Here is a 10,375-nt window from a genome sequence, read left to right on the forward strand (position 1 = left end):
AGTCACTTTTAAAGTCTTTCTGTTCCATAGTATTGTTAGTTCTTTGAAAGCAGAGACCATATACTTTTTCATCTGTCTTCAAGCACAAACTTTGATAGTGCTGATAATTATAGTGATGATTATGATGACGATGGTTACTATTTGTTAAGTATTTCCTCTGTGCCACATACTGTGCCAGGTGCTTAATGTACATTTTCTTGGTTTCACAGACTCCAAGAGATACACTTTCAAAACATTTGTCTACTTAACTATAAAATGAAAATGATGACATTGATGATTTTTGTCGAGTTGTTAGGAAAGAAGGGGCCGAGATTCACAGGTTGATGTCCAAAAAAATGCTCTTTTCACTAAACCGTACTGTCTTTTAACTTTGCACATAGTAGATATCCAGGAAATATTCGTGGCATTCTAGTTTTTCGTACCCCAGTTTTGCCATTTCTGATACATATTAAGGATACTCACAGGTAAAACTAACAAATGACTTTGTAAATTTAGGAAATGCTTAAGCCAGTTGTCCACAGCATTTTGCAATTTTTTATTCCTAAATACGAATAATTTCTTTTCTTTAAATTGCCATAAGTTGTATTGACAGATGTTTTAGAATGCATACTAAGAGATATTCTTAGTGACATTGTAGAATTTCGTTCTCAGCAGTTTTTAAAAAAATTTCTGTGGTCTTATTAGAGTGTGGGATTTGGGACTTGGCCTACGTGGTTTATTGTCGGAAGCCTCATGAGGATCTGGTTACAACAGAACCTGTGTAATTCGGGGCTTTGTCACGGATCCCCAGGGCCTGTGTAAGTGAGGCTTCTGGTGAGTAACCTCTTAACAGTCATCAATAGTCATTCATTGGCATCATCATCAAATAAATGGTTTTCCTGAGATGGTCCACTTGGGACGACAAGAGAAGGGATTCTAATACTGGGTAGAAAGTTGTACAAAATATCCTCTTTGAATCTTTTTAGTCTGCACAGTTCTTTATTACCCAGGCATTCATATTTTATCTTTAGGGTAGTGTGATACTCTAACCTCATATTGAAATTCTGTCACAAAGTGGTAGAAAGAACATGGCTTTGAAGTTTGCACTGTTACAGATGTTTGTGGGCATCTTATAGCCCTTCCATGGAGCCTAATTCCTTATCTGTAAAATGGAATTTACTTGGACAGCACGGTGACTATTGCTTACAACACTGTACTGTATATTTGAAAGTTACTAAAAAAGTAGATCTTAACAGTTTTCATCCCCCCCCAAAAAAATATTAACTATGTGAGGTGATGGATGTTAGCTAAATTTCTCATGGTACTCATTTTGCAATATACACATATGTCAAATCATTATGTTGTACACCTTAAACTAATACAATGTCACATGTCAATTATATCTCAATAAAAGTGGTGGTAAAAATGAAAGTAAGATGGAATTTATAATATCTCTTTTACATAGTTATTGTCAACCAGTAACAGTTTTTACATAAATTTACTAGAAGAATGCCCAACACTATTAGTATCATTAATGGAAATAAGCATACTACTTATTACGCTTTCTGTAACTCATTCTGTAAACTTTATGTAACTCATTTAAATATGATACTGTTTAAAAATTACGTTCATTTTACATAGTTTTAAAATACCTAACATGGTTTGCTGTAAACCATTTAAAACCATTAAAAATTTTTCTCTCAATAGGAAAAAAGTAAAGTCATCCACTGAGCAAGTGTTTAAGTCCATTGTCGCATTTGATTACTGGACATAAAAGACATAAGAGTTTCTGTCTCTCCTTGATTTTGCCCTGCAGGGAAGAGCTGGTTTCCTCCGAGGACCTGCTGGAGTGGCTGCGGCCTTTCTGCGCTGATGACGCCTTGCCCGTGAGGCCCCGCATCCACGTGCTGCAGATCTTGGGACAGTCCTTTCACCTGAGTGAGGAGGACAGCAAGCTCCTGGTGTTCTTCAGAACAGAAACCATTCTCAAAGCCACTTGGCCCCAGAGACAGGTAAGGGAGCATCTCATGTTTATTGAATGTTTTCCCTATTAATAATAACTAGAGGTCATTTCTTGATGACTTTAAACTGCCTTCAAGTAAATAATTAGCATGATAATGCAGACTTCTGGTATGTTCATCAGCCCAGCCTCTGTTTTTCTATGTACTTGAATAGGAATATGCATAGTAGATGATGTCTTCTTACTCCTCTCCACGCGTGTATTATTTTTCTCTTCATGAGATATAGTCAAGGTTTTTCACAGTATCAGTTAATTATGGCGGCGCACCCTCTCCCCGGAGAAATGCAGATCTGAGTGCAAATGTGCTGTGCGGTTTAGCTGATTCATTTACCTTGTGCTCTGCCCAGGTACCCAGGGCCCTCTCTTCTCTTCTCTGCCTAGATGGAAATGATGTCACAGACACACAGGATCTTAGTTTCTCCGTACCATTCATCCTTCAAGCCTCACTCAGTCCGTCTTTTCTCTAGAACCTTCCCTGACTATTTCAAACCTAAGTGGACTTTGAATTCCACGCATTTGAACTTGCTTGCTTGCTTGCTTGCTTGCTGGATTTATTTATTCATTCATTCATTCATTCATTCATTCATTCATTTATTTATTTATTTTTGTTGTTGTTGTTGTTGTTGTTAAAAGTTTTATCTCCCCGGTCCCGTGAAAACTGGGAAGCCCTGGAGGGTGTACTTACTCTCTTTTGAATCACTCTAAGGATGCTGTGCACTTACTCAGAGCTTACATACTACTGATCGAAGAAAAGGGAATGCTAATTCCTAAACCCAAGAAACATGATGGCCCTTGAAGTTTGGCTTAAATTCTATGTTGTGTCCTAAAGGCATAGGATCTCAGAGGCCGTAACCACAGTCAAATGCTTTAGCATGCAGAGTAGACTGTCTGCTAATAAAAGTTAGAAAATAAGACCTTCCCGGATAATCTGATCTGCAGAAGAGTTTCCTGGAAGTCTGACTCCAGCTCGATTTACCTTCTAATTTTAAAGCTTTACTTTATAACTTATATTCTTATTACTATGTTCAAAGAACAATTTCTTTTTAAAAAATGTATCAAATATTCTTGAGACTCATCGCAGAGCATCTTTATAATTGTCATCTTATACATTCTTATTTCTCTCTATGAGATAAATAGGTAAATACTATCATCTAGTCTTTGGAGTTCTAGAAATTGAGATTCAAAAAAATATGGATCTTGCCAAGTAGCTGAAATGGGGTGCGTTAAAAACCACAAATCTGAATAATACTCTCTGTGAACCACTATATAACCTTATCAACACATTTAGTTTCATCATCTTACCTTGAATTCCATCAAGCGACCACTAATAGCCTTTAAAGAGTAATTTATGAACACAAATGCAGTAAGCTATAAAATCTATTCCAGGTCTTTGACAGGGTAGATGTCAGAGGCATGCTTGTTTTCAGCACATACGAGGGTCTGTAGCATCCCTGAGGTAAGCTCTAAATTCAGCCATGTTGTTTTGCCATGTGGATGGAACTTTAGAGTCTGACTCATCCTGAAGCAGACGAGTGCTCCCACTGTCACGTACTGGCTGACAGAACCTCCATTTTTTAAGTTCTCAACCTTCTCAATTTCATCTTCCTCGATGGCTGGAGCCTGGCAGGACGATGAGGCTCGTTTCTCTGGTTGGAGCGTCACTTCATGTTATGTCAAATTTATAGACTGAAAATATCACGAGGCAACATAGAAACCGGGTAAAGGAAAAAATATCCATCTCATTTATCACGTTAAAGCACTAAAACGTTAACTTTAATATTTGGGCTTAAATACTTCAGAAATATTATGTTTCTTCTTTTAAGTGTTTCTCAATGTTCCAGTTACTCTAAAAACAAGCTGCGATTTTTATATAATTTCAATGATTTCTGGAGATTTCTGAGATTTAATTTCTTTAGAGCTTAACCTCTCCCAGACCCAGGATGTAAGGCAGCTTGGCTTAGAGTTCCTTTTCATGCACTTTCTAAATGGACTTGACTTTATCTCATTGAGTGCAAACCGTTTTCTCTCGTTTTGCAAAGTCCATACGTAGCTCCTCATTTCATCACTGCTTCCTGAGCGGTGCAGACTTTTCCAGGCCTTCTAGAAAACACTTCTCCCAGACGTCTTATAACTCTGGTAAAAAGTCATCTCGTGTCCCCTCCCTTTTGCTTTCCCCTGTGTAAGAGGTTTCCCTGTTCTTGGCACCTCATGATCTGATTTTCTTAAAGTATTTAGTGATGGAAATAAAACTATCGTAACGCCTTAATTATACCAATTCATGTATAGCCTTCTTCAAAAATAAGTTAGTGAATGTCTTCTCTTCCTCTAGGAATTTAGGATTCTGTGTCAGCCTGCCATTACTGATTCAGATCTATTTTGAAGGGGGAGCGAATGTGGTAGGGGAACTAACTCTGTCTACGTAGCAAACAACCGCCTGCTCTGTGGAGAATGAATGCAGAAAAACTGTGGCTTCAGAATGGACATGGAAGCTTCTGGAATGTTACAGAACTATGCCCATAGTTGAAATCTGAGGTCGTTTCTATTGTTTTTTAAAAACTGTGTTACCTTTTCCCAGAGCAGTGAAAGATCCGGGTGCTAATGGGTAAATCACACGCCTGTGTCCACCATCTCTCCATTGTTGCTTTATAATCTTGGAGAAGATTCTTAACCGGGAATCTTGGCCACTTGGTGTGTAAAATGAAGCCTTGAACTAGAGGAGATATCGGACGATTTGCTCACTTCGTTTGGCATTTCTTCTACCCTTAAAACTGTCGTCTTCATTTTCATTCATATACCAAACACCTGGAAGACCTCAAAATGTTGATTGCACGATTGTCATTTTTAAAAATTTCTCCCTATCCCCTTTCTCCATTCTCAAAGGATAGAGACGTTTCTTACAAGTAAAGGTAAGAATGGATAATGACATTTCAGTGTTCAATTACCGGAAGATGTGGAGCCGCTGCCTCTGCTGTGGCGGGTAACCCTCTCAGGCCAACTCTGCATACATCAGAGAGGGGCTTAATATTTAATTATCCTCCAGGTGCCCAGCATCATGGCCCCACAAATCAGTGTGTTGCTGGGAAACCAGCCAGCTCTTGCAAAATTAAACACAGAGCCTGTGGAGCCTGCTACCTTATTCGTTCTCAGCTAGGCAGCAATTTTTTTAGTTTTCTAATGATTAGTTAACAGAATTAAAAATTCAAAGGGCCTCATTTTTCAAAAGCTTGGTAGACCTTCATTTCTATTCCAGAAATGTGCCCCAGCTTGGCAAGGGGCAGAGGGGGGAATGGGGTGCGGGGAGAACCCAAAGTGGAGAGGGAGGAGGAGGATGCATTGTGTCAATCTTCTAGGTACAATTTATCTGAGTCTTTCAGGTTTTGTAATTTTCTAGTTAACTGGTGCATGAAAAATATGAGTCAACTTGCTTATGATTCCTTAAAAAATTCCATACTGCATCATCTCAGATTTTTTTTTCCCCCTGTTTTTATGTTAAAAAGAACATGTGGCTTGGAGTTTCAAATGCCTTTTAAAATTTCAACTTCTAATTGTGTAGTTGTAAATGATCACCAGAAAGAATTAGTTTAAGACACCTTCTGACCTCATTACAAAGACATGTATTTTTCCTGCTTTGAAACATGCAAAGACATATTACCTATCCGGTCAGAGGCCAGTTTGGCTTCATTTGAAAAAAAAAAAAAAAAGAGAAAAGAAAAAGGAAAAAAAAAACACACTTCCTTGTCAGACAGAGCTTAGACAAATAATAGAAAGGTTTAGTTTGCAAAGCAGTATTTCCTTACAAAGAATTTACTGTTACCTTAAATGTCTTCAAAACTAAGGCTCACTGCCATAGCGATTTGCTTAATCAAATATTGGATGATAGTTGATGTTAAAAATATACGTGCATACACATATAATATATCCTCCTTAATAGCCATTAAACCAGATTCCTAGAACTGGAGAGTTTTAAAAGCATCTCAGTTCTGTAGTCACATTTGTAGAAAAGGAGATGGATGTCCAGAAAGGAAAATTTCAGATTTGAGCTTAAATGTGATGATTTCTAAAATGACTACATTCTAAATTTGTGACCCAGTCACAGTTTATTTTATGACCCTTGTAATTCTCTTCACCACCATCTGCTAACTTCTCCCTACCTGTCCTCCGTCTACTTATTATATGATGTCTGTTGTCTTCCATTAGAATATAAATTCCATGAGAACAGGGATCTCACAGATACTCATTAAATAGTTGTTGAATAGATGAATATTTAATCTTAAACTTGTCCGGTGTCACCTTTAAAATGGCAGGGTCAAGGGCAAGAGTGCTGACACTCATCTGACGTCCTCGCCCTCAGTGCTGAAGGGCGAGATGGCGCTGCTCCCCGTTACATACGAGCAAACGACTTGCTTGGGATAATGGAGAGGTTTCCTTAAGGAGTGGCCCGGTGCTTTCAGATCGATACTGTTTTATGTTAATTTCCCATAATTTGCTGAAAGTGATTTTTGGCCAGGCAGTTGCTTCTCTTGTGGAAGCAAACAAGTCACAAGCATGTTTGTCCAGATGTGAGCAAGAGATCTGAAATGTTAGACTAGACCTCGATGGGCCTTTTTTCCTGAAATAATTAAAGTAGAGAGAGAGCACCAGTGTTTACTGGGTCCTTCAAATATTTGAAGACCTCGAGAGTCTCTTTTTATAAGTAATGGGTTCTTGTTGTTAAAGATTTGCCCTCCTGTCCCTGGCATCACCGGGAGAAGAGGGGTCTGTGGGATGTGTACTAAGTGCACGTTACTGCAGCTTGCAGAGCCGTTACTGTCTCTGTTCTAGATGAGGTCGTGTGGCCTATTTAACGTCACGCAGCCTGTGAATGAGAGAAGTGGAGTTCCCCCCCAGTTCTGTTGGACTGCAAAGCCTGGGCTTCTGGCCCTGTACCACACTTCTTCCCATTTGCCAGTGCAGTGTGTTCAGCACCAACATACGGGCAGCACTGGACCACAGAAAGCGTGCTCCGCTGGTCTCGTCCTCTTTGCACAGTGAATTTGCATAGGCGAATGCGATCAGGCATGAGGGAGGAAGAGTGGACGGACAGCAGGAGTCACCGCTGCATCTTTAGCGTTTCCAGTGTCTTGTGTACAGCGCCGCGTATGTTAACTGCTGCTCAGTGAAAACATTCTGAAAACTGCCGTGCCTCGGGACTGCTGTTGCACAGGCACACTGTGTGACAGACTCGTCGGAGATTCTTCAGGCGTGGGTGGCGCGCCCTCACTGTGCTAGCCCCTGGCACTGGGAGGAGGGACAAGGCAGTCAGGAGTAAGTGCTCCGGCTCTTCACACAGACCTGTACTCACGTCCCGGCTTCCCCACTCGGTAGCTTCGTGAGCTTGGAAAAGTTGCTAAACTTCTCAAAACCTTCGATTCCTTGTCTACAGAATGGAAACAACTTACGATGATTGTGAAGGTGAAATGGGATAATACATGCACAGCTCTACTCCAGCCCGGAGAAATGGGCCCCGCTGATGGGTACATAAAGAGAGAAGTAAATGCCCTGGATGCGTAGGGGCTGGGCGAGGAGTCTCGGCAGGGCAGGGGGTTTGAGGCAGGGCCTGCGGCCCTTCTCCCCGGGGGCAGTGGAGGAAAGACCGCTCGAGGCCACACGTGAACTGAGTTCCGCATAGCAGGGTGTATGGTGTGATGGCGAGAACCACCAGGAGATGAAACGGGGGAGAAGCAGTTCAGACTGGGGAGAGCCCCCAGGGTCCTGCTCAGGTTTTCCCAAGGTGGCGCTAAGGCCACATGGAAGAGAGATGTCTGAGAAGCAGCATGGTCAGGTCTGTGTCAGGAGAGGCCCTGTGACCTTTGCATGAACGGTGGACGGGAGCGGGTACCAGTTCTGGGACAGAGGCAGTGGGCAAGTTGCCGGAACTTGGCCCTGATCTTGGTACCTGCTGTGAAGCTAGAGGAAGATAGAGAAGAGGGTCGAAGGAGGAAGTTAATGCCAGTAGACTTGTTGCGGGGGAAAGTAGGGGGTGAGAAACAAGTGTGATGCTTCCCTGATTTTGCTTAAGTCACCGGGGAGGAAGTATGCTCCTTATCTTGCTAGGACCCACAGCAGAAGAAACCAGTTTCGTGGAGAAAGACACCAAGTTCAGGGTAATCAGTAGTGTGTTTTAATTCTGAATAACACCTTTTAGGGAGTGTGGATGGTGAGTTAGGGAGGCTCTGTTTATCCTTAGTTAACACCAACCACTCCCTAAGAGGGAAGCTTGAGTTTAGTAAATGTCACTGGTGGAGATTGCTTTGACTCCATCCCAGGGCACCCTTCCTTCTGGGGTCAGCTCAGGTCCCAGCTGGGCTTTGTTTGTAGTGGGATCATTAGATCCAAGTGCCTGTTGCTTAGAGGCGATAACCTCATGCTCCTTAGCTAACCTGTTACGTGCAGTGTTGTCTGTTCTTTCCTGTTAGGAGTTAAGAAAGTTGAAGGAAAAGAGGGGAAAAGGCAGGAAAAATACAAGTCTTTAAATGTTAATGGGTTGTAGGGAATATGAGGTAGCTGGGGACAACTTTTGGTGAACTTTTCATTTTGAAATAATTTCAGATTTACCAAAAAAAGTGTACAAAGAATTCTATGTATTCTTCATGCAGATTTACCAAAATTACCAAATCTCGGACAACCACAACTAACACGGATGCAGTACTATTACCTAATGTACACGTCTCAAATTTTGTCAGTTTTTGTCAGTTGTCCCACTGATGCCTATTTTCTGGTCCGCATCCAATCCAGGTCATACATCTCACTTAATTGTAATGTCTCCTTCGTGTCCTTCCATTTGGAGCAGTGCCTCATTTTTTTGGTTGTTGTTATATAACTTTGACATTTTAAAAAAAGTACTGGCCAATTATTTTGTAAAACATCACTGCATTTGACTGTGGTTTTTGTTCATGTATTCGAGTTTTGCATTTTTTGTAAGACTACCACAGAAGTGCTGTGTCCTTCTCAGGGCGTTGTATCAGGAGGTGTACGACGCTGGTGTGTTCCGTCACAGCCTCGATCATCTGATTGAGGTGCTGCCAGCCACGTTTCTTCTCCTTAACGTTATCATTTTCTCCTTTGTGATTAATGCATATGCTGAAGGGAGACGCTTAGAGATCCTGTGAGCATTCTGTTTCTCACCATACTTTCACCCACTGATTTTTAGCATGCATTGATGGTTGTTGCCTGAGATACTTATCACTGTGTTGTTTGCTAAATGGCTTTTTTTTCCTATCATTTGTTCTGCTGTCTATAGATGCATTCATTCATTTATTTATTTATATCACTACAAGCTGAAGGATTCTCCTTTTGTCTATGGTTGTAAACCATTACCATCATCATTTATTTAATTTTTGCTCCTATTATCCCAGATTGGGCCATTGGGAGTTTCCATCAAGTTGTTTCCTGTATCCTTTGGACATGTGCCCATCATTTTTTGAACCGCAAGATCTTTGAGAGTCCTCTTGCGCTTTTGGATTCAGTCACTGACTTCAAGGAACCTTGATTCTTTTAATAGAGAATGGTATTTAGAAAACAAGACTTGGGTACTAGAGGTGCTTATTGATGGTGTAGTGTTAAAGCCCCTAGATCCTTAAGGGGACAGAGCACACATCTACATCCATTTCTATACCTATCTATATTCTCTTTAAAACCCATGAGTTTATATTGATACCGCCAATTCCAACCCAACTCCACAGAGTTCATTCTAGCCTTCCTTCTTTCCTTATTTGTAAACTTCTTTCTCATTCAGTGAGAAATTTGACTCTTGTTATCCACAATATACTAATTTACTTAAACCTAGAGTACATATAAAGTAGTTTTAGAAATGCCAGCCTACTTATTAGCTAGAATATTTGTGTAGAGATCTTGTCTTTAGCCTTCAAACTTTCCAGGGTTCGTTCGTTCTCTCGCTCTCTCGCTCTCTCTCTCGCTCGCTCTCTCTCTCTCTCTCTCTCTCTCTCTCTCTCTCTTCTCTGTCTCTCTTCTCTGTCTCTCTTCTCTGTCTCTCTTCTCCGTCTCTCTCTCTCACACACACACACACACACACATACATACACACTTTTACACACACAGCACGTTCAGTGTGATTGTCTTATTCACTTACAGTACTGTTAGGTTCATTTTATTTCTATTTGTTTACCTCATTCTTTATTTCAACAATGTATCTACTTTTTCAATATGTAAATCATTTACATTGAATGTGACATCATTCTCTGGAGTTTGGCGTTTTTCCTTTTTTACTGATGATATTCTGAAGTTTGGACATTTCTCAGCCTATAATTGTGCTGAATGTATGGGTTTTATGTAGTTTTCTGTAGTAGACAGTCCCCCTTGCATGGCCTGGGGAAAGTC

At 40.7% G+C, this 10,375-nt stretch overlaps 1 protein-coding gene across 1 annotated transcript in view; it reads left to right on the forward strand.

Moving 5' to 3' along the window:
* Positions 1–10,375, forward strand: part of NBAS (neuroblastoma amplified sequence) — a 267,834-nt gene that overhangs the window by 227,295 nt on the left and 30,164 nt on the right. Inside the window, 1 exon segment of the mRNA XM_023528505.1 lies at positions 1,796–1,991. Within this exon segment, the coding sequence (XP_023384273.1) occupies positions 1,796–1,991 (196 nt within the window).

This window comes from Pteropus vampyrus, unplaced genomic scaffold, assembly GCF_000151845.1.
Source record: "Pteropus vampyrus isolate Shadow unplaced genomic scaffold, Pvam_2.0 Scaffold28, whole genome shotgun sequence".
In the NCBI taxonomy this organism is placed as follows: Eukaryota; Metazoa; Chordata; class Mammalia; order Chiroptera; family Pteropodidae; genus Pteropus; species Pteropus vampyrus.